The sequence below is a fragment of the Amblyraja radiata genome, chromosome 24 (assembly GCF_010909765.2).
Source record: "Amblyraja radiata isolate CabotCenter1 chromosome 24, sAmbRad1.1.pri, whole genome shotgun sequence".
Classification (NCBI taxonomy): domain Eukaryota; kingdom Metazoa; phylum Chordata; class Chondrichthyes; order Rajiformes; family Rajidae; genus Amblyraja; species Amblyraja radiata.
The window spans coordinates 27,441,084-27,466,293 of NC_045979.1; the positions used below are offsets into that span (position 1 = coordinate 27,441,084).

A 25,210-nucleotide genomic window follows, 5' to 3' on the forward strand; every position below is an offset into this window, starting at 1 on the left:
AAACACAGACAGTCTGTTTATTATCAATTTCCTGTTTATTGGAGCTTGTTGCCTATTAATTGGCTGACATATTTCATAAATTACAGTAGTACTTTATTGGTTGTTAAGTGTTCTGGGTTTCCCAGAGATCTTAAAAAGTGTTAAATTAATGTGTTTTTCCAAAAAATCAGAAGCCAAAGTATCAGCAAAGATACATTTTCAAACATAAAAGTTTTTTTCTGTTTATTAATTACTTACATTCAGCTAGCATTCCCACTGCCTTGCACTTCTTCAGCCGGCATTCCTGACATTTTCTCCGCATGTACATATCCATTTCACAGTTCCCACCAGTTTTACATTTGTACACAGCATTTTTCGTGATACTCCGGCGGAAGAATCCTGGTTGGAAAACAGGATGGTCTAAATTTTATAACAATAAAATAATCTCACTGATCATTTAAAGTAGACAGATCTACACATATTTTTTAAACTTATCTGTACTTTTAAAAATGGCTACTTCTACATCTTTCATATCTCAAGAAAAATGAGAACAAAGTGGAACATTTCTACAATGCCATCTTTTCTCTTGATTTAGGCAGAATATTTATTTCATTCATTCTCTCCATGTATATAATTTCTGAAGCCAAGATCAATTGTAATACTGAACGGCTCTTCACAATAACGCTTTTGTAGAAAAATACTGAGAGAAGATATTGCAGGATAATCAATAATCAGCAGATCCTGAACAGTTACATTGCCAAGATGCACCAACAATATTTGCAGGTACACCTTTTATATGACCAATATGAATCAACTTCCCAGGCTCGGAATTAACATAGAGCCATGCATTTCTGATGAGTTACCTGTTTCAAGAATACATGTAGTTAATGTGCATTAAATAGTTGGCTGTGTGGCATCTTGCCACCCATATTCCTGAAACTATCGCCAAACATTCATATCTATATACTGGTGCCGTGGAGGTGAAAATAAGAAATCCTGGAAGCTCCTTTCAATCCTACTGGCTGGGATTCCAATGCCTCTGGCAATGTGGAAGCTACTTGTTCAAAATGCAAACTCTTGATATTGTATGGCGCGCGTTCCCGGATGAACAGATTGAAAAGACTGCTTATTCTGCACATAGGAAGCGATGAAATTAGAGTGCACAAAGCCTTTTGTCATGTTGGAACTGGATTCCTTCAAATTTATTGCCATTCTGCTTGAGGTAGTTCTTACAATGCACTTGTTTATGCTCGTTTATGCCCATCAGTCTTTTTCTCTAATGTACACCATCAAAGTCCTTATCTGACTTTCCTATGATAAAGCTCACTTTGGTGGCACTCCCTTGTGTTATCCTTTTTCCTTGCATATTCATACCCCTGGTGTTTCACCAAATGAGCATACATCCTTCAAAGCATGTGCAGTGTCAATGTGAGCAAAGAGTGAGGAATGAGGAGGCACAAATACAATAGAATCCCGTTTCCCATTTCCCATACTAGTAATATTCTTTCAGCCACACTTCTAGTTAAGTAGTGCCAGTCCAATTCATTGGCACTAAAGCCTGATATAACAATATAGGTATGTAGGAAGTAGATTTGTTTACATGCATTACCCTCATTTGTTCCTGAGACATTTCAAGACAGAATATTTTCAGCTCCCCCAAGATGTATTTATTATTCATTAACCTCCTGAAGCCAATAGTTGCAATACATCATCAATACATTGATTAAATAGAAATATATTAAAATATACAAGATGTAAAATGCAAAATTAAATAAGACCAAAACAAAATGCTGCAGATATCAGAAAGATAACAGGAAACAGAAAATACTGCAATGTTGGAAATTGTCAAGCAATAGCTGCAGAGAAAGAAATGGAATTAATATCTCGGGTCAATTACATGAACTTTTAGGTCATCAGCCGGATATGTTAACAGTGTTACTCTCTCAATATCTGCTCAGTTTTTTCCGGCATTTTCAGTTTTTATTCTCTTAAGAGTTGACTAAGTCAGCATCAATCATCCTAAACAATTATTTTTCAATGCTGGTCTGTATATTGAACTGGTTTGTTCAATTTTTGTTTTAATTTTATGTGCAGTGTATGGCTGTAAATGTCAATTCATTGTGTCAGCAATGGCATTTGTCATTGCTAACAAAAGTATGTAAACTGGAAGGGTTTCAGCCCGAAACGTTGCCTATTTCCTTCACTCCATAGATGCTGCTGCACCCGCTGAGTTTCTCCAGCATTTTTGTGTACCTTCGATTTTCCAGCATCTGCAGTTCCTTCTTAAACACTATGTAAACTAAATCACATGTTCACGTGTGAAACAGATACCCATCCAATAAAATATATGCACAAAATATACAAATGAGCATTTACACAGGTCTCTGAAACACATGCATGGTAGACTATTGGGACCTAAATACCAATGCACAGGAACAAATGTGCAATCGTATTGTAATCCCAAGACAGCGATAAAAATTATCAAAGCTACCATCCAGAACAGTTATTGTGTTTGATATTCGCAAACGATGAGTGTGTATGTATGGAAATGCATCAGGAAGACAAGTATCTGCACTTTGAACAGTTTTAGCAAGATAGCAATAAATTGATATTGCTTTTCTGTTGTTAAGATCATTGCCTTTAAACTAGAATTGTAATATTGAGAGTTTTTTTGTTCATGGTTGCTACAGTGGTAGGAAGTAAATAAGTAAATTAAACTATGTAATTAAATTGTAGAGCATTACTTTTATTTTGTAGGCCTATGTCAATTTACTATCCCCACACGCTTTGCTGAGCACCCACGTTCTGTCCATCATCACAATCTGAAGCTTCCAATTTTAAGTCATTCCTCGTCCCATTTCCACACCTACCTGCCTTTCATTGGTCTCATACACTATCGGGATGTGTATGAGACATATTCTGCCTGCATATTCTGCCTAGGATAGTTCTGCCAACCCACCAGCATAAATATTGAATTCACCAATTTCAGGTAACCTGCTTCCCATCTCTCCTGCTCTTGCACGCACCCTTCTTTTCAACCCAGCCCCCTATCACTTAATTTATTTCCCTTCCCCACCCACTCCATCTGTCCATCACCCACACACACCTCCTGCTGGGTCGTCATAAGGTCATAAGTGATAGGAACATAATTCCATCAAGTGTACTCCATCATGACTGATCTATCTCTCCCTCCTCACCCCAGTCTCCTGCATTCTCCCCATAACCCCTGACACCCGTACTAATCAAGAATATATCTATCTATGTCATAAAAATATCTATGGATGGCCTCCACAGCCTCTGTGGCAAAAAATTCCACAGATTCACTACCCTCTGACTAAATAAATTCCTCCTCATCTCCTACCTAAAGGAAGGTCCTTTAATTCTGAAGCTATGATCTCTAGTCCTAGACTCTTCCACTAGTGGAAACATTCTCTCCAGATCCACTCTATCCAAGCCTTAAACTATTTGGTACGTTTCAATGAGGACCCCCCCCCCCCCCACCCCCCACCACATTTTTCTAAACTTCAGCGAGTACAGGCTCAGTGTCATCAATCACTCATAAGGGTCGTACCTTAAGCAAACTAATTTATATCACTTAGGCTATACATATGACAGATCCATTTTAGCTGTGAGTACAAATTTCTATTGAAAAAATATTGAAGAATTAGGAAGATAATGAATTACAATATATATTTTAAAAGGCTTGAATTCTTACCTTTACATCCTTCACAGGTTAGTGCATTATAATGATACCCCGAAGCCTTGTCCCCACACACCACACACAACTCCTCCTCACCCTTTACTCGCAAAGATGAATTGTTGAGTCTTGGTCTTTTCATGACAGGCATCACTCCATCTGTAACATTGGGGCCCAAGTACTGTGGTTTGTTTAGCTCATATGAGCTTGGAGAATAATGTCCTTCTGGTGAATACTGAGGGTAATAATTATGAGCAGAATAATGTGTCTGCTGCTGAGGTGCTGCCATTGTAGAGAACTGCATGTTGGAATACTGGCTGTATGCAGGCATCTGTAGTTCTGGGTCTTGAAGTGGGTAGCTAATCTGATCAGTCAGCACCTCTGAATTAAAACAAAGTAGAAATTACTGTATTGCAAGACATTTTAGCCTACATCTGTAAACATTTTGAATATGCAGAATGTAGAAACAAGGAATTGCCGAATTGCAGATTCTGTTTACACAAAAGAACACTAAGTGCTAGAGTAATTCAGTGGGTTAGGCAGCATCTCTGGAGAACATGAATAGGTGACATTTCAGGTCTGAAGAAAAGTCCCGAGCCGAAATATCACCTATCCATATTCTCTAGAAATACTGCCTAACCCGCTGAGTTACACCAGTACTTTTTGTCCTTTTTTGAATATGCGGCTGGATTTCAGAAGAACTGTAGTGTTTCAGGACCACCTACTAAAGGGTGTAGATTACCAAAAGTGCAGAGCTTTCCATTTAAACTCAGCTTCTTTGTAAGTAACCTGCATCATTTGTAGACCACAAATAAGTACTAAGATCTTACACCAAGACATAGAAATATTGTTAAGTGCCATTTGACATTACTACATAAGCTCAGGAACATTAGCATGTCAAATGCATAAGAGGATCTGGATCAGATTTGCAAAGATGTGCCACTTGTTAGGTAAAATTCACTTTGTGGTACACAAAAATATGGTACTTTGTGAATGAATTTCGTGATTTTTTTTCACAAAATCATAACTTATAATCATCAATATATGCTGATTGTACAGAGAACAAACTCAAAATAAAAACGTATGAAACATGTTAAAACAAATGGAAAATGACATGAAAATAAGAACAATACATTTATTAATAATATTTATTGAAACATTCAAACTTTTTTAAATGAGATAAAATGGTTCATTTTTGAAAATCATGTTGCTGTTTCACTTCCTTAGTTACTAAAGAAATATTTTGCAGGAAGAGAGTCTAAAGTAGAAGATCACTTCCCATCTTTATCCAGCCTGGTCAAAATGTAACTGTGATCCAATACCATTACAGCAGTTTGAACTGCACTCTTCTGTCCTACTTTGACGAAAGGAAGCGACTGACAATTTTGTCAAAATTGAGTTATTGCTTGTTTTAGGGTATTTGAGATATGCTCTACACCATGGGGAACAAAATAAGTCACATGACCCTCTATTTCTGAGATATTAACATGTCAAAAGGAAGCAACTGCACAAATATTATCATAAAACTTTGACAGAGGGAAGCAACTGACCATGTTCCACTAAGCCAATCTATGACAGGAACCACACACGTCTCTACAGGTTCAGTGACGAGACAGGCCACCAGCACATGGTATGCAAAAGTTTTTCTTGAGTACCCTCGGCTACACAAGTGACAAAGTCGTCACAGTCATGCTCAATTCAGCCATGCCAGGAGAGATATCACCGCAGAGAGATGACAAGAGAGGACGCCATGATCCCAAACACAAACTTTCTGCAGAAAACCAAACACTCATCACCGACCACATCAACTCCTTCAATCCATGCATCAGTCACTACAGACACGAACACGCTCCGCATAGGAAGTACCTCCCACCAGAACTGAGCATTAAAGAAATGTACCATGACTTCCAGAAATCACACCCGGGTGTTGCAGGTTACAACACATACAGAAAGACCATCAACAGCTTGAACATTAGTTTCGCCAAATTGGCGGAGGAGGAATGTGAGCTCTGTCTAATTTATGACAAACTTGAACACAGCAATGAAGACACATCAAAATGTACAGCATGGAAAGAGCATAACGAAAATGCTAGAAGGACCAGAAAGGCATATCGAGAGGACTGTGAAGAGGATCACGGGGACAAAGAGGCGGTCTTCTTCGTGGACATGCGGAAAGTGATCATGTTGCCAAGGCTACCGGGTGTGAAGACATGTGTGTTTTTGTTTTGTTCCATGAGACATTTGCACCCCTTGGAGGAAAAGCAGCAGGCAATAACAGAAAGTCACTAGTAGTTTGGCACGAGGGCGTTACCGGCCGGCAAGCTGAGGATGTTGTCAGTGCGTTCGACAAGGTCATTCAAAACGGGGCCTTCGAGCACTTCACATTTTGGGTGGACAACTGCTCGGCCCAGAATAAGAACTGGGTTCTATTCACAGGCATGGTGCTCATGGTTAATGAGGATGGGGGGGGGGGGGGGGGGGGCGCTGTGACCCTTAACTACTTTGAGAAAGGACACACCTTCATGTCTGCTGATTCATTCCAGGCACAGATTGAGAAAGGCATGCGAGCAAAAAAGAACATCTATGACTTTGCAGACAACAAGAGCGGTGCTGCCATCCAGATGGGACCAGCAGACTTCAGTCTGTGGGAGAATGGAATGAGCAGCGCAGGATTCACCAACAAACCGGCTCTCAGCACAGTCCGAGTTGCTCAGTTTCACCGAGGCTCCAGCAAAATCTACTGGAAGACATCGTCCGAGGATGAGCAGTTCTCGTGTGGGGAATTCCTGAAGATGAAAGTGGCTGAGAAGGTGTTGAATGGGCAGCGCTTTCACCCAAAGAATGGTGCACAGGGAATCCCAAGCAGCAAGAAAAATGACATCCTGATGAAACTGTGCCCCCTCATGCCTCCCAACAGATGTCAGTTCTGGAGAGACATTGTCGAGAATCAAGCCTCTCAAGATCTCATCGATAATGAGTGAAAAAATACATTGAGGACAACAAACATGCCTGGCAATGTTTATATCAGATTTTTGTCATGAACATTATATAATATGAAGCATCCGACTTGATGTCGTTTAAGGTTCTTTTTTTTCTGGTTAATGTTAAATACAAATATATTGCAGTATTCTACACGTGCAGTTATGTAGACCAAGCATGTTTATGCAATGTACTCGGCAAACAATGTTTATGCAATGAACTTGGCAAACAATGTACTTGGCAAACCGTTTGTAGGACATGTACGTTGATTAGAGACACATGTGGTATGGCCATTTGTGATTTAGAAACTCAACACTTTAAATTTCCACGCTTTCCGTGTCTTTCTTGGTGAAATAATTAAACACATCTTCCGCCCCCCCCCCCCCCCCCCCCCAAAATAATATTTTTTATAGGTTTTTATAACTTTTCCCAGTTGTGTATTGTGTAGCAGAAAAGTACTGAAACTAACAAAAGATTAAGCACAACCTAACCGAAGCAAAATAGAACATTTTGTCTGCTGTAGGATAATATGCATCAAAACATTTATTTAGTGGGGAGGGTTGTTGAATTCGTCTTGTCTTGCCATTGTCTATACTTCATTTAACCTGAATATTGGCTGCATTTATGTTCATGTTCTTGTGCAATATTTTTCAGGACCTCTTGCAATTTCAGATATTACTGCCCTTTTCACACATAAAAGCATGTGCCAATAATTTATCACTACATACAGTTTAATTCTTGCATGTCTTGCCCTTTCAACACTGGATACTGAATCTGAATGTGTCATAAAGTTCCAATGAAATGTTTTTGCCAATTCCAGATGTTACAACTCAGTAAATATCCACTAATTTATATACAAACAAGGTTAATGCTTTATTGCATTTTCTTGATGGTTCTGAAATCAGCTGGATGCATTCTCCTAACTGTTATCTTGGCTTAATCTTGTGTCAGTTATATTTTCAAATGAGCTGATGATATCTCAAAGTTATAATTACAAATGTGTTTATTTAACTTTTACCCCTGCTAAAGTTTCATATAATAAGTAAGCTGCCAAAATGGAACAGTTAAAATGTATTTAATTTTCCTGCAAAGAATTTTCCTTGGATTGCTTCCAGATATCGTCTTATGTGAAAATGTATTTAGCTCAGTTGTTGCACCCATCATTTTCTCCCAGGCATAAAAATATTAATTGGCTTGATTTCAATAGCATTGATTTGGAATTTTGAAATAAAATTGATGGTAATAAGTTTTAATTAAATGGATTACATTTTGATACACACATTTCAAATGTTATTGCACTGTTTAAAAAACATTCAAATTCCTTTTAGAATTCATTATCAGGTTATGGGTACATCAGGCTAAGTCAGTGTTTATTGCAGGGCCATCCTGAAAAGAAGGTGACTCAACTGGTGACTTGATAGGCCAGTTAAGGATTAGTCACATTAGTTGTAACTACAGTCACAAATGGGCAAGTTTCTTTCCTTAACCTTTCATCCCTGCAAACCATTTTAAAATGATTGTAGTACATTGCACATTGCTTCCACGATTTCCCCCTTACATGTGCATCGTCTATAGATGGCACAAATCGCTCATGAATAATTAGTAATTATTTTTGAAAATCACTCCTTTTCAGATATTAGGCAATGTAAACTACTGAATGAGCCAACTATTTCCTGCAGGAAGTTGAAATCTAAACCTTTATCACAGATTTCACTGAGAACAGTCTGGGATGACAATGTGTGGGGAAAGAGCAGTCTTGCGGAGGGGGCCTAAATGCTTCCTCATGCATCATGCTTCTTATTACATCTGCTTATGCCTGTTTCAGTTGTTCTTGCTAAAAAATAGAAGGTACTATCTTTCCTGTCCCCTATTCTGTGGTTTTAAGTGAATGCCTAGTGCATGAACAAATTTCCACATAGATTTTTGCTTAAAATGGTCAAAGAGCTGGTGTATAACAGATATATACACTCCTATTTGGTCTTTGCCAAAGTAAAACATAATTGTTGTGAGTTTATACATACCGTAGAGTTGGGGTGGTTCAGCAAGACAGTATCCATCTGAAAGAGCTAAGTGGCCATGCCCAGCCATGTTGGCCTCTGATCCTGTCCAGTGTTTCATTCATGCACTGTTTGTTGATTGCATTAAAAATAACAGCTTAGACACTGAAAAATGAAAAGACAATTGAAACAAGTTTAATTATTCAATAGCAATAATACCATTGGAACCATTGCCTGTAGCAAAGTGTGAACTGGTTTAATATATCACGGGTTAAATGCATCACAGTCAGTCTTTGTGGAAAATTATCCTAATTTTGGATCTGATCTGATACCATCGAAAATAGAAGGCGCATACTACTTACCGAAACCAAAGTTAGCATTTGTAAATCATTTAACTCCTCACTGATCATTTGGATTGAGGAATTGGCTTAACAGCAGCTTTCGTAAATTCACTTACAGAAAACAAGAGTCAATTCTGTTATAAAAATACATTTATTTGAAGATGAAGCACTCTCACAATTCTCATATCAGAATTAAATAAAGATAATTGAAATGTTACATTGTGAAAGCCATTTACAATTTTTTTTTCACCTTATTCATTTTGGAGATTAAATGCCTTAGCTTTTTTTCTTGATCTTGGGCAAACTGAAATAATGAATCAGACTAATTAAATACTATTTCAATGTTTTTCTTTTGATAATTATATAGCGCATATTGCCAGATACTTGAAATTTGAAGACTGTAACAGTAACGAACAACAACAATTCCTCCAAATAATCTCCTTCTACATTGGGAAATAAAGTGACAGAAATATAAAAAGCAAATTTCTCAGAGTTTAAAGTAGATTTAAAATAAAATTCTGATCGTAAATTTATATTTTGAAAGCCTCTTGATGTTGACACGCTCTTGTTAAGATTGGTTCAGATGCAATATCCTCCAGATATAATCCCAGTACAGAAAAATTCTAAGAATATATTAATTACAGAGTCATTTATTACCAAAACACTGCATCATTATTTCATCATCAAGAAAGTAATGTTGTACTTTTCTTCCTTTTCAAGTCCAGAATTCTGTTATAAAAAATATATTTATTTGAAGATGATGCTCGAAATTATTTTAATTATCAGAATTAAATAAGGACAATTTAAATGCTCTGAGAAACATTATTTAAAGAAGTGAGATCACTATTTTGAGGAATAGTTGTAGCTCATTTGCTGGCATTCTTGCCTATGAATAATAAGGTTGTGGGTTCAAATCTTGCTCCATTACTTAAGTAGAAATATCAAGGTGGTTCTTCAGTGAAGCATTTTGGACCAGCAATGTCCAAGTCTTTTGGATGGGATATTTAACTCTAGACTTTGACTATTCTCTAAGTTGGTGGGAAAAGATTCCAAGGGACATTTTGAAGAGGAGAATTGACTGGTGTCCTGATCATTATTCATTTCCTAATATAACAGATTATTAGGTTCTGAGAATGCATTGGCTGTAATATTTCATAAATTGGAAGCAAATACAGTTTAAATATAATTAACTGGCTGTAGAATTATTTGGTAAGTCCAGAAGTTATGAAAGATTCAACATGCTTGTAAATCTTCCATTAAAAAAAACGCTAACTCCAGGGATTTTGAAAAATGCTTAAAGATAATCAGTCAATTCCAATTACTCACAGGACTTTCTTAATATCTCATGGGGTGAGGCAATTGGCTGAAGCCCAGTTTTGAGCAGCCAGGCCTGTCCTGAAACAATCCCATTTGGTGTGATTGTGATACCACACAAAATGATGAAGGAGGCGCTGTCCTGAACGGCTGCCTGTCCTGCAGCTGTCCGTTTTTTTCCCCTTCTTTTTTATTATTTTTAGTACGTTGAGTGTGCAGTCAGGGGGCCTAATCTTTTTATGTGTGGGGGGTGGTGGGGGGGAAGGGGGAAACTGCTTTTCGAGTCCCTACCTGGTCGGAGGGGTTGCCTTCCTCCGAGCAGCGACTTCGACCTGTCCTCGCGGCCTACCAGCGGGTCCTGAAGCGACGTTTCCCTGAGGGGACCTGGCCAGAACATCGGCTTTGGCGGCGGCGCAGAACATCGGCTTTGGCGGCGGCGCAGCGCTGGAGCGCTATTGCGGAGCGGGTGATGCCTTTCCTGGGTCGCCGCGCTGGAACTCCAGTATGCTGGGACCGCCGATAAGAACATTGTGGAGCCGCGGTTCTGTGGAGCGGCCAGCTGCGACGCTGAACGTTACATCCCGGAGCCTGGAATCTCTCGTTGAGATCGCCAGTGTGTGGAGCTCCGTCCGGCGCGGTCTGTTGGCTTGGAAACCGCGGTCTCCGGTGGGAAGGCGGCCGTTCCTGGCACCCCAAGCCGCTGGGGGTTCTCCTGACGCCGGAGCACCATCACCCGGCGAGAACATCGGGCGCCATGGCGGCGACTGTGGAGGCCTCAATAGGCCCGACTTTGGGTGGACAAGAGGATGGGGACTGGACTTTGTGCCTTCCCCCACAGTGGGAATCACTGTGGGGGGATGTTTTTGTGTTGAACTTCTTTTTGAATGCTATGTTGTATTTTTATTAGTGTGCTGCAAGGACATCAGAATTTCCCCTGAATAAGGGGATTAATAAAGTTTAATCTAATCTAATCTAATACGCATGTGAAGATAGGACGTTATCTCCACAGGGATTGTACGATGGTCACTTCTGTCAGTGCCATTATGGACGGATGCCTCTACCACAAGTTGAATCACTTTGTGATTCTTACTCAAAACACAGTGCAAATGCTACAATACGTCTCAGTGCTCTGGGTTTAAAATAAAGGCAAAATGATCCAAAATCTCCAGTTTTAAATAAAACTGCACCCCAAATATTCCTGCAGAACAAGAGATGGTACATTTGGTGAGGAATTGTCAAAAGAAAGCTGGAAAATGTTTAATTATTACTTTGAATAATTCCTAACTCATGAAAATCTGTGGGAACGTAACACACTTTTCCATTCCACAGAAATCTTTATGTTCATGTTGATTCCGATACTACCTTTAAAATATTTTCTGCTCCAACTTTTATAACCATTAACCACATTTGAATTTCATCAAATAGAGACCAAGGCAAGATTTGGCTAAACTGACATGTTGTATGGTCCCTGGATAAGTAACCTCGCAGCAAGCAACCTGCACGTAAGATTGTCTTTGTGTATTTCTGACTTATTTCTTCGAAAGTCACTCAGGATCTTTGAAGCCTGAATTTGTCTAACATTGCCACAGAGCAATACAGCATGGAAACAGGCACTTTGGCATACTAAATCTACACATAACCATCTAAGACACATTTACTCTAAATCCATTGTAATCACATTTAATTATCTCTGTAACTCCTTGGTTCGCTCATTCCTTGTTTGATTTAATGTTTTTAATCATTTTAAAAGATTTATTTGAAGAACCTTTATTGATTTTTCTTTAATTTTTAAGAAGATAATTATTTTTAATAATCTTTATTTATTTATTTGATTCATTGTGGGTTTTTTTTAAATTAAGCATTTCTGGATATCAGGAACATGATGAAACATTGAGAAATCTATAACGTTTGGGAAGGGCATTATCACATGCGAGTATTTTCTAGAGAATATTTTTTTAGCTCTTGATCTGAACTAACCTTGCTACTTGGATGATGTTATTGGCGGGTGTGATTGTTCAGGTATTTGTTCTCATTTCCTACCTCTTCTTCCTGCTCTTTCTTGTTTTGGGAAATGTCCAACACTAGAGGACTTAGCTCTAAGGTGAGAGGGAGAAAGTTTAATGGAGATGTGTGGGGCAAATATTTTACACAGAGAATGATGGGGGCCTGGAACACATTGCCAGGGGTGGTGGTGGAGGCAGATATGATAGTTGTGTTGAAGAGGCCTTTAGATAAACACATGGACGTGCAGGGAATAGAGGGATGTGGATCATGTACAGGCAGATGAGATCAGTTCAGCTAGGTATCATGTTCGGCACAAACATTGTGGGTCTAAGGAACTATTCCTGTGCTGTAATGTTCTATGTTGCCACCTTCCCATCAGCATCATTTCCAGTTAATATCTTCCATCCAAAGTCATTGATCTATTCATCCCACCACCCCATCATCACTGAAAGCAATCTGTGGTCACCCAATAGACACCTTCTCCAGTTATCATTACTGACCTCCTTCACATTGACATCAACCAAGATTATGTATCAACTCTGTGCCCCTCTCCTAGTCCTGCCCCATCCTGGTTCACCCGCGGTTTACCGTAACGACGGATTATTGGAATGAGGTCTGAGAACAAAGATTTGAAGTTGCTTGAGGCTTCACCTTTCAATCACGGTGAAAACTGAAGCCATGCTTTCAGACAATGTTGTTGAGCTACAACATGTTGTTGAGAAATGGTAGGGACAAATATAGACACTTAGAGATTCCCACTGGTAATAGGGTGGACATGCTGATGAATCTCTAGCTACAACGAGATACTTAACGATTGCCGCAGATGAATGATTCTACCTTTCAATTAGAATGTATAGAGAAGAATGAAGAGTGGACATGCTTTGGTTTTGTTTTCTTGTATGGGATAAACTGTAGCACCAGCACCCTGATCATGTGATTCATACCAGAGACTGGATTCAATCTACATTTTTGTTCTCCTTTTAGCCTTTCTCTGGAATAGAATCCCCATTTAATGACTAGAATTCCTGTAAATGCAAACCTCCTACTTTGAAAAGCTTCCCAAAAACATTAAACAACTGAAAACAGTTCCAATCCCATGCAAAGTTTGATCAGAATAATAATGACATTTCCCACACTCCAATTCTCAAGATGTTGGACTGAGAGAACTGGGGATTAGCAAACAATTTGACATTTCTAAGGAAAGCATCCCTGGGGACCTTCTGGTTTGAAATTAGAGCAGTTTGTTTACAAATTATACATGTTGAATTTTCAAAGATGGCAAATCAATCTAATGTTTATAGTTGAGATGTTTTTGCAACATCTAAAAATCTGGATTTTAATGTGAAAGATTAATCATTCTGAAAATATTAATGAATTACTTGGAAATCCTTCGTTTCTTTATATCAGGATGAACTGGATCCAACATGATTTAGAAATTGCTTCATACTTAGAACATAAGAAATGAATGCAGGGTTAGATCATATAAGCACCTGCTCTGTCATTCAAATATGGGCATGACATATCTACCTTAAGGGCCTGTCCCACTGTGATTTTTTTCGGCGACTGCGAGCATCAGGGACTGACGCCCATAGTCGCCCTAAAAACTGTCAAGTTGTACGACAATCTACGACACTTTGCGTCACCCGCCTTCACAACACAAGAAGGTTACACTGAAGTATAATAATCGCATTGGAAATGAACTTATCTACAATAAATCTAAGGACCAATAACTTTTTAAGAAATGAATAGTTTATTTCAATTCAGCTTAGAAATAACGTCATATTGAAAAATAACAATTCGTTTAACAAGAAAGGTTTAACTTCAATAAAAGTAACTGTATATATTTAACGGAATATTTCAAAGAACATAATACTTAAGCAAAAATGTTATTCAGCAACAATAGTAAGATCTGACAATGACATTACAATTTACATCAACTCCAATGAACTTCAACAAGACAAAAATATTTTTATTTTTTCACCACATTAGAAAGAACATAATTTCAGATGTTCTTAATAATATACTTTGTACATTTATGTACTTTTGTACTTTTCATTCCTATGGGCACTTTGCCCCTGGCTATCTTCAGTCAAATAATCTAAAACGTTTTGAAAGTCGGCGCTTTATATACCCGCGTCACCGGGCGTCACCAGCAGGACAGCGTACGTCAGCGTGTGACAGGGCGCACGACATGATAAGACACCCAGATGTTGCCTGAAGATTTTGAACATTCCAAAATCCAGGGGCGTCAGGGAGACGCCGCGCGTCACTACATGCGTCACCCCGCGTCACGCCCGTCCACGCCGCGACAACCTCTTTTCAGGCTGTGACCGAAAATGACGCCCAAGTGGGACAGGCCTTAACCACGTCTTCCTGCTCATGATTCATTGTAACCAAAAATATATCACTCTCTACCGTGAATTTAATCCACAATTAAATATTCACTGTCCTCACAGTAGAAATCCCAAAGATTCACAATTCCATCGCTCAAAATCTGGGACCGATAGATTTTTGAAAATTGTGGAATCGAGAGATAAGGGAATAGGGCAGAAAAATTGTGTCAAGGTAGGTGAAGTAGATTAAAGTGCTAAATGACCACTTTTTAATTCTCCATTTAACATTATCACAGCTGATTTTCTGATGTTCTTTGATAGGATAGATTTCTCTTAAACTCGGTCCTGAAATGAAAATATGCCATTCCGTTCCAGACTTGCAAGCCAGGTTAAACAGTCACTCAACAATTACCTTAACAATCCATTTTATGTTTCTAATTAATTTCTCATTTTTATAAACTCTAAGGAATTAGAGGGTAAATTCACTATTTTTTCCCCAAAGTGGGACAACCCCAACCATTACAACTTCATCCTTCACCCATGAACCCTCTATCACAGGAGCTAGTCTTGTGAACCTCTTAAAGGCAAATGTATCCTTCTTTAAATAAGGAGACCAAAACTGTGCATGGTACCCCAGGTACTCAAGATGGTTGTCAACAATCTGCCTATCAAAATCCCCCTTGCCTATTACCTGCCACACTTTGTCCTGTCCCTTCTCTCGTGTAGCTTTCTTCCCACCCCCACCTCCCACGAGCAGTCTGAAGAATGGTCCCAACCTGAAACAGCACGTATCAATGTTCTCCAGGGATGTTGCCTGACCAATTGAGTTACTTCAGCACTTTTTTGTAAACTAGCATTTGCAGTTCCTTGTGTCTACACAGAACTCCAGGAAAGGTTTCATTATGTCCCAATATATTTGCATCTGTGCATCTTTACTCTTATAGCGTAATCTTTTTTCAATAATTGCCAGCATACTGTTTGCATTCTGTAATTCATTGTCAAGTTTGTGATTGTATGTTCAAGGATGCTAAGAAAAATAGTGTCAAGGTAGAAGAGAGAAATATATTTTTAAAAACTGAATGGCAACATTCCCAATCTCTCTGTCAGAAAACCAAATCGGCTTTTCAACTTTTTCTTCCAATGTGAATAATATTTCATGTGGCACTTTTTTGCTTGCCTTACTTAAACTAATAATAAAAAAAGAAAGAGCAGCCCTATAATACTGTTCCACTATTCAATAACATTAAGGCTGCTCCTGCACATTGTCCACTTACCCACACGATCCTTGTTGCCAAAAAATATCAGTCATTATTATATTAAATCCCTTTGCATCCATTCAATAGATTACTTTCCTGTCCAAATGTATGTGGTTAGTAAACATAAATATATTATTCTCATTCACCTCATCTAAATCATTGGCACGGATTATGGGTAGCTGAGGTCTAACCAGTAGTTTTTGTGGTACTCCATTAGTTGCATATTAAAAATGTTCCTTTTATTCCTATTAATTATGCAGCTATAAACTATTTCTTTCATTTTAATATCTGTCCTAATTACAACATCAAACATATTAATTAAATACAACTTTCTATTCATAGATCTACATTGATACTTCCTAATTATTTTATGATTTTGTAAATTGCTGTTACCACACCCATTAGTAAATGATTCAAGCATTTTCCTTCCTATTGTTCCCAAACTTAATTACCCTACATTTTTTTTAATGTATTTTTTTCTCTTTCTTTCCTTTCTTGAATAGCCAGGTTATGTTTATAGCTAGCCAATCCACATGTATCATTCTAAAGTTTATCAAATTCTGAAAGATCAAAACCAATTCATCATCCACAGCCACCTCTTTTTGTTTTAAATTCTGGCAATTTGTTTGTGTGCAGTCCCAATAATTTCTTCAATATTCTTTTATATCCAAATTAAATTTTAGATTTAGCTAAAGGAATAAGGGGGTATGGAGAGAAGGCAGGTATGGGATACTGAGTTGGATGATTAGCCTGATCATATTGAATGGTGGTGCAGGCTTGAAGGGCCGAATGGCCCACTCCTGCACCTATGTTCTATGTTTCTATATGCCTCTGTTCTTACATTGTTGTTGAATCAAAATAATCTAATACCATCTAATAGCATCTTTATCACTAGTTGCAAAGATTCAATAGAAATTCACCTTTCAATCCACTGTCCACGCTGACCATTCACACTAGTCCTATGTTATTCCACTTTTTCATACACTCCCTATACACACTATGGGCAATTTTATAGCAACCAATTAACCTACAAACCCCAATGTCTTTGGCATGTTGGAGGAAACTGGAGAACCTGGAGGAAACCCACGCAGTCACACGCAGTCACATGGTCGTTACAGCACTAGTATCCAGTGACTTGGATTATTGTTTTAGGGATTTGAATTTAAATTCATGGCAAATTATGAATTTAAATTCAAGCAATTGAAATAGATCTGGAATTTAAAAAAAACTAATATTAGTAATGATATCCTGACTCATTTAAGTCCTTCAGGAAAATAAATCTACCAACCCAACCTCGTCTCACTGTGAGAAATTTTCATTCCAAATCTGCATATGTCAGCATTCAGGACACAATGTAGAGATCCACAATTCCAGTTAAGAAGCATTTCAAGCATTTTATAATTTAAATTTCCATTAAGGTACACAAAAATGCTGGAGAAACTCAGCGGGTGCAGCAGCATCTATGGAGCGAAGGAGATAGGCAACGTTTCGGGCCAAAACCCTTCTTCAGACCCTTCGTCATTTAACCTTTTTTTGCGTTCGAACCGTTCATGGACCTTTTTTTAAATTCCTTCTTCCCCACTCTCTTTTTCACTGCATTTTGAAATATTTTTACGTTCTAATTATTGCATCTCTTTCCACATTCTGGTTTGAAAACTTATAGCTTTTCTGTTTTCATTGCATTATTTACTCCTTATGAAAGAAAATATTTTCACCAAGTACTAAAATCCTTAACATGTAATTCATGATTCCAAAAGTTCCAGAAGAGTTAAAAAAAAAAGAGTGAGAATAAATTATGAGAATAATATACAGAAACCAATTGTTTTATACATTGTCAGTAGGAATCAAGAAAACAACATTATTTTCTTTACGTAGATGATGCCTGACCCATTAGGTGTTCCAAGATTTGCCCACCTTGAAGAAGTTCTCCTCCTCCCTCTAACTGGAGTTCAGAAAGATCCACTCTCATTGCTCTCCCTCTGTGATTCCAGCTCATCTCCTGCACTTTGACCATGTTCATCTGTATCCACCTATCACTTGCCAGGCTCTGTCCTGCCCCCACCTTTTTTCCAGCTCTTTGGCCCACTTGCCCATGCCGACCAAGCTGCTCCATCTACCATTGTCCTATTGGCCCATATGCCTCTAACCCTTTCTTGTCCATGAACCTGTCCAAATGTCTTTTAAATGTTGTGACGGTACCTGCCTCAACTACCACCTCTGGCAGCACCTTCCATAAACCTACTACACTCTGTGTGAAAAAGTTGCCCTTCAGTTTCCTATTAAATCTTTCCACTCTCACCTTAAATGTATGTCCTCTGGTTCTTGATTCCCCTACTCTGGGTAAAAGATTGTGCATCTACTCTATATATTCCCCTTATGATCTTATACGCCACTGTAAGTTCACTGCTCATCCTCCAGTGCTACAAGAAAGAAAGTCCTAGCTTGCCCAACATCTTCCTATAGGTCAGGCCCTCAAGTCCTGGCAACATCCTCACAAATCTTCTCTGCACTCGTTCCAGCTTAACAATATTGTTTTTATAGCAGGGTGACCGAAACTGAACACAATACTCCAAATATGGCCTCGCCAATGTCTATATCAATACCCTGACTGATGACGGCCTCCTTGACCACCTTATCTACCCGTGACACCCCTTTTAAGAAACTATGTACCTGCACTCCTAAATCCCTTCACTCCACAACACTCCCTAGAGTCCTGCCATTCACTGTGCATTCACTAGCTATTGTGTAAAGTGCACTGTTCAGCAGCAGACATTGAAGGCAATTATATTTTTGGATGAACTGTTGCCTTTCACTGCTGTGTACACCACCTTTAGCTAAATTAGCATTCGTCAGAACGTCTGACCTTTCATGTTTGCTCATGTTGTTTTACTCTTTAATTTTTTATCATGCTTTGGATCAAATTCCATTATTGTTTCAAGGGGAACAATTTCCAATACAGTGCATAATAAAGTTTTTACAGTGACTTTCAGACACATTATTATTTTCCTTTACTGTGAGATTGCTGGATCAGTTACTTACTCGATTATTAACTGCATTTTGTGTTATTTTTATTGGCAAAGAAGCACACCAACAACTCTGTTTTTTGTTCTTGTTAATGTTTATGTTGACACAGTTTGCATTCCCTTACTCAATCTGAGGACACGAGATAGTTTATGTGGCATAACATGGATAAAAATAGAATGAAGATGTTAAAGGAGGGAATCTCACAGCTGTTGGGCCCAGGGCCTATCCTAGATTTACCTTACATTGCATGTTATCTTACTTCAAAACATGAATGTCGATGATGGTGTATTCAGCCTATGTAGATCTATCATATATCTGCAGACTCAGACGTCATGGCTCAGTGTAATACTTCTTTTCTGTGTTAAAAGTTTGCCGATTCAAGCCCCACACCAGTGGCCTGAGTATAAAATCTAAATTAAGGTATAAAACCTTCTCTAAAGTTCCAATATCATATTGAGGGAGAGTATCATATTTAAGGATTACCTTTGTCAAATAAGGTTAAACCGAAGACCTGTCGGCTTTCTGAAGTGGGCACAAAAGGTTCCATGACGATATTTTTGTGACGTCCAGTCCCCTTATAACTGGTCATTATCACATTTTAGTTTGTAAAGGGCTCGCAGTGTGACATAAGATCATGGTCCCTTCATCACCAATGTACTTGATTGGCCGTAGAGTGTTTTGGAGCTTCCTAAAAGTAACTTTAAAAATACCTCATATATGCAAGTCTTTTTCTCATTCAATTAGTTTTAAAAATGTATAAATTACTTTACTTATACTAAGGATTACTCTGACACTTCCACTTCCACATTTATTATCCATTCTCGCTCTCCTGTGGAAGTGGACTTATTTCTGTTGCAATGGATTGATATTTAATTATTTTTTTAACCACATCTAAGTGCATTAAAAATTAATCCTATATTGAGAGAGTGGAGTTACGCGAAGGACAATCCTAGTCAAAAAAACAACAATTGCAGATTGCATTCATTAAAAGCTTGGCATACTAATCCAACAAGGCCATTTCACAAATTTCATTGTAGGGTTAAAAAGCAATCAGCTGAGTTTCCTTGACCAACCACTATATGTTCAAGTAGCAACTGCAGATGCTGGAAAATCGAAGGTAGACAAAAGTGTTGGAGAAACTCAGCGGGTGCGGCAGCATCTATGGAGCGAAGGAAAAGTGTTTTGGCCCGAAACATTGCCTATTTCCTTCGCTGCCGCACCCGCTGAGTTTCTCCAGCACTTTTGTCTACCAACCACTATATGACAACTCTCATTTACCATATCATACTAGTAGTCAGACTAGTTGAAACTCTGCACTCTTTCCAGCTTAACGCTATCTTTCCCAAAGCAAGGGGACCAGACCAGAACACATTACTCAAAATGTGGCCTCACCAACATCTTGTACAAAGTTCTACGCAAGACTCCAACATCTGCGTCTCTTTGTATCTCCTGTTAAAAACATCTTTCTTCACATAAATATAAGTGACATTTTCTTCATAGGATATATTAAATATATATTTTTCTATTCAAAGTACCATTTAAAAAATAGATTTCCATCTCTGATGCATCAGTTGTGTAACTTTATATCTGCAAAAATAAACATTAAAGCAGAGGGTACACAAAAATGCTGGAGAAACTCAGCGGGTGCAGCAGCATCTATGGAGCGAAGGAAATGGGCAACGTTTGGGGCCGAAACCCTTCTTCAGAGGAGTGACTTCACAATCGCTTGGCACAGTAGACTGGACAATGTTCAAAGACTTGGCAATGGACCTGAACAAATACACCATGGTTGTTAACGATTTCATAAGGAGGTATATGGAAGAGTGTGTTCCTGCCAAGGTCATCTGAGTGTTTCCTAACCAGAAGCCTTGAATCAACCAAGGAGATCCGTTATCTACTAAAGACCAGATCTGTGGTCAACTCAGGCAATTCAGAATCATACAAGAAGTCCATGTACTAGTTGACAGAGAGTAACTGATAATTTATTTTATACTTATTGTTGTTGAGCAACTTTGTGTGTAAAGCTGCTGCAAGTAAGAACGTCATTGTTCCGGGCTTATCCAGTGCATGTGACAAATAAACATGTGACTTGGATATAAACATCTGTCACTTTATAGAAAAAAACTTTTGTGATTTAGAATTTGGGATGTATAGTAAATTCTTAATTTTTTGTAGAAACAAGGAACTGCAGGTGCTGCTTTACAAAAAAAAAGCACGAAGTGCTGGAGTAACTCAGCGGTCAAGCAGCATCTCTGGTGAATATGGAGAGGTTGCCTTTCGGGTTGGGAGCGTTCTTCAGGTTGATTGTAGTGGAAGGCGAAAGCTGCCAGAGTGAGGCCACGCACAAACTGGAGGAACAGCACCTCATATTCTGCTTCGATGGCTCCCAACCTCATGGTATCAACATTGAATTCTCTAATTTTAAGTATCAAGCCCCATTTTTTAAACCACCTCTCTTACATGTCACCCCCAATGTTGCCCATTTCTCCCATTATCCCGCCCCTCTTCCCCACTTTACCAGTAACTTTCCTACTTGTCTATAGAACACAGGTTTTTCTTTGCAGCTCTTCTTAGGGAGAAGTCAAACATTAGCCAGCCTCTAGTCTTACAGCACCTCAGCCATGTGTAACGATGATTAGGTTCAGGTTAATTATTGTCACATGTACCGACCGAGATGCAGTGAAAAGCTTTGTTTTGCATGCTATCCAAACAGATCAAAGTTACCATACATAGATACAATCAGTTCAAATTCAAGTACAATATATAGAGCAAAGGGAAAGAATCACCATGCAGAATATAGTTCTCAGCATTCCAGCACATTGTAACGCACCAATTAATTAGACATTGGCCTGAACGGGGTCGAGGTAATTCGAACAGTATCCTACCTTATGGAATTTCCGTTCTGAAGCCTGATAATGGAGGGGGGAGCAGCTATTCCTGATCAAGAAACGTCAACCAGGACTTCTGCCATTTCTTCTCTGGCTTCCCACAGTGTTATTGTACATATCTGACCAGGCCCACAAGATTTATCTATGTTCATACATCTTATGACATCCAGCACCTCCGCGAATGCAATACAAACTGTCCTTAAGACATTACCACTGACACCATTAACAAGTTCCCACATCTTCCACCGCGGTAAAACAGAGGATAAATATTAATCGAGAACCTTGCCCATCTTCTGTGGCTCCATACATTGGTGACCACTTTGGTTTCTGAGGGGCCTTATTCTCCCTTAACCAGATTTCCGTGATGGCTCTAACATCCCAGTCACACGTTCCTATCCACGCCCTGAGTTAATCCACCTTACTTGTCAGACCTCTTGTGTTGAAATAAATATATTTGAATCCAACCGTCATTCCTCGCTCCCTACCGTGCTCATGTCTATCCTGTAAACTGAACCTGCTGTTAGTGACATCTATACCGGCATCCATCCTCCCACCTGCATCATCACTGTATTGTATCCCTTCCCCATGCCAATCTCAGTTTAAACCCTTCCGAGAGGCACTTTCAAAACCTGCCCACCAGGATATTGTTTTCCCTCCAATTCTGATGCAACCTCTTGTACGTCATCTCTGCCCCAGAAGAGATCCCAATGGCCTAAATATCTGAATCCCTGCCTCCTGCACCAACTCCTCAGCCATGCATTCATCTGTCGTCTTTTCCTATTTCTACCCTCACTAGCACGTGGCACCAGGAATAATCTGGAGATTACTACCCTTGAGGTCCTGCTTTTTAACCTTTGCCTAATTCCCTAAATTCACTCTGCAAGACCTAATTCCTTATCCTACCTTTATCAATAATACCGATGTGCAGAACAAATCTTACATAGTGCTCGTATATTGTTCCATCACTGGGCTCCTTTCCACCTCGAGAATTTTGTTCAAAGCTTCTCAATAGGATATATATGTGCCAAGAGCCATCCTGGCCTGACCCAAGAAAGGAACCAACAAACAAGTAAATGATGTTATTAAATGGTTTCTTCTTTCCTCAGTGGAAAGTAAATACGTTTTGCTAAATTCCTAAGATAGACACAAAGTGCTAGAGTAACTCAGTGGGTCAGGCAGCAACTCTAGAGAAAAAGAATAGGTGACTTTTCAGATCAGAACCCTTGCTAACTTCCTGTTCAGTTGAATTAAACTAATTAACTTTTATTTTAATGATCAGATCATCACTATAAAACCACCCATGAGTTGAGAGTATCAATTGGATTACTTTAGGGTTGTTCCCTCAATTGTCCCCTCTTATTAAAATGAACAGAAATTGTAACTGTAGGGTTTTCTCCAGAGATGCTGCCTGAGACAGCACTTTGTGTCTGCCTTTGGTCTAAACCAGCATCTGCTGTCCTTAATTTCTTCTGCTTGTATCTGTAGGGTCCCGATCTGCAAAGTCATCTGTCAATTTCCCTCCACAGATGCTGCCTAACCTGGTGAATTCCTCCAGCAGTTTGTTTTCTATAAATGTAAATACCAGGACACATATGGATTAGTAGTAATGGAACCTCTGTTGTTTGAATATAGTTATCTCCTATTCAGCATTTTATTTTGCCGAATCTGCATCCTTGTGGATTTTGAACAATTCTGTTTGCGAATAAAGGGGATGGAGGTGGGGTGGGGGGGGGGGGGGGGGGGGGGGTGAGCAACAGGAGGTTTTATGTTTAAAAAAATCTATGGGGTGCTTAAAGTGCACAATGGACATATTTAAGGAAGGATCAATGAACTATCAAGGTATTTTATTTCCATCTCAGTATGTTTTAGAAGAAAGGGGTTGGTTAAAAGTCACAGGATTTCTAGTTTTGCAAACAGAATGTGGTGTGTCAAGGTGCAGCTTGCAGAGATTTAGCTCTTATCTGCCACAGTAAATGTTTGTTTTAAACCAAAGTGACCCATCATTATCTCACTGCAAAGATCAGACACTGCTTATCAATTCGAGAAAATCGGAAGCAGTCAAAGTCCGTTTGGAAAAAAACAAATTTAACTTTCCTTTCGGGGAACTGTTGAACTATTTTATGTACTGACCTATTGGAATGTACGTACACACTACAAAAGGAACCATAATTTTATTCTCTCTTTCATCAAGTTGAATGCATTTTCAGTTTCAGAACTGGTCTGTCAGAAAATCTTGCTACTTCCAGAGAATTAAGAATAATAACTGATACCTCTCTTCAATGTTGCGTTTCTCCTTGAATACCAAGGTTCACAATGCCTCTGAAGATCTCCAAGCATTCACTCAATCTGTCACCTAGAGCAGTAACACATACATACATCATCAAAGATGGGAGAGTGTCACTTCTCCATTTCCCACACCATCCATTCTCACTGCCTCTATGTGCAAGAATATTGTAGGAACTGCGCCAAATTAAAGAGTAATGTTGTTCTGGGGACCCATCTCATCCACTGGGGTTATGCATAAGACTGCATAAACTTGTTTAGGACAGAAGGCAGCTGTTGGAGAGAATCGCCATCTTTTCAGTTTGTTTGTACTTTTGATGAATGTGAGGCACTATTCATTGTGATGAAAGCTCTATGCAAAAAACCCAAAAGTACTGATTTAACATAAAACGCATAAAGTAAAACAAGCTAAAACATTATAATGGTAATAGTGATCAGAATAAGCAAATATTACATAGGAAATAGGTGCAGGAGTAGGATATTCGAACCGTCGAGCCTGCACCACCATTCAATATGATCATGGTTGATCATCCAAAATCAGCACCCTGTTCCGGCTTTTCCCCCATATCCGGTGATTCCCTCAGCCCTAAGAGCTAAATCTAACTCTCTCTTGAATATTTCATTTACATTAAATAACCGCACCATTTCATCTAAACCACATTTCATAGCATTTCAAAATGCTAATACCTTTGATATGCCGTGACTATTACACGAGCATTGTAATAAGTACTCACGAAGGTAACAATTTGAATGAGCCATTGGTCTTGTAAAGCTGTATAATTTTAGTTATTAGACATCTGATGCAGAACATTTTTTTTTTTAAATCTTTATCCAGAGCCCACTAATTAAAGTCAGATAAATCGTTTGAAAGTCTTCGAAGTTTTCTGTGCCTGCCATGGTTGGATGGTAGCTGAGAAAAGAGGATGCAAGACTTGGAGTAATAATAAATGTGTGAGGACTCGAAGGGAGTTACATTAGGAAAGTATACTACATGATAAAGTTTGTTGGTAATTGAGTGATGGAAATGCATTATCTTAATCAACTAGAGGCAAGTTACGCATTTGGTGAAAAGGCCAGGTATCACCTGCAATGTTAGACAAACTGCAAAAAACCTC

General features: G+C 38.8%; 1 protein-coding gene across 3 annotated transcripts in view; it reads right to left on the reverse strand.

Annotated features, from left to right (window-relative positions):
• The window catches only part of LOC116986933 (bile acid receptor-like), a 69,467-nt gene that overhangs the window by 16,490 nt on the left and 27,767 nt on the right, over window positions 1-25,210 (reverse strand). For 2 of the 3 annotated variants that reach the window (XM_033042750.1, XM_033042749.1), the window contains exons 2-4: window positions 8,677-8,817; window positions 3,695-4,057; window positions 238-378 (exon numbers count right to left, since the gene is read on the reverse strand). In XM_033042750.1, the coding sequence (XP_032898641.1) occupies window positions 238-378; window positions 3,695-4,057; window positions 8,677-8,773 (601 nt within the window). In that variant the 5' untranslated portion in view covers window positions 8,774-8,817. Of the gene's footprint in view, window positions 1-237; window positions 379-3,694; window positions 4,058-8,676; window positions 8,818-15,420; window positions 15,561-25,210 lie in introns of those variants that run through there. The other variant, XM_033042748.1, reaches the window with a different exon arrangement.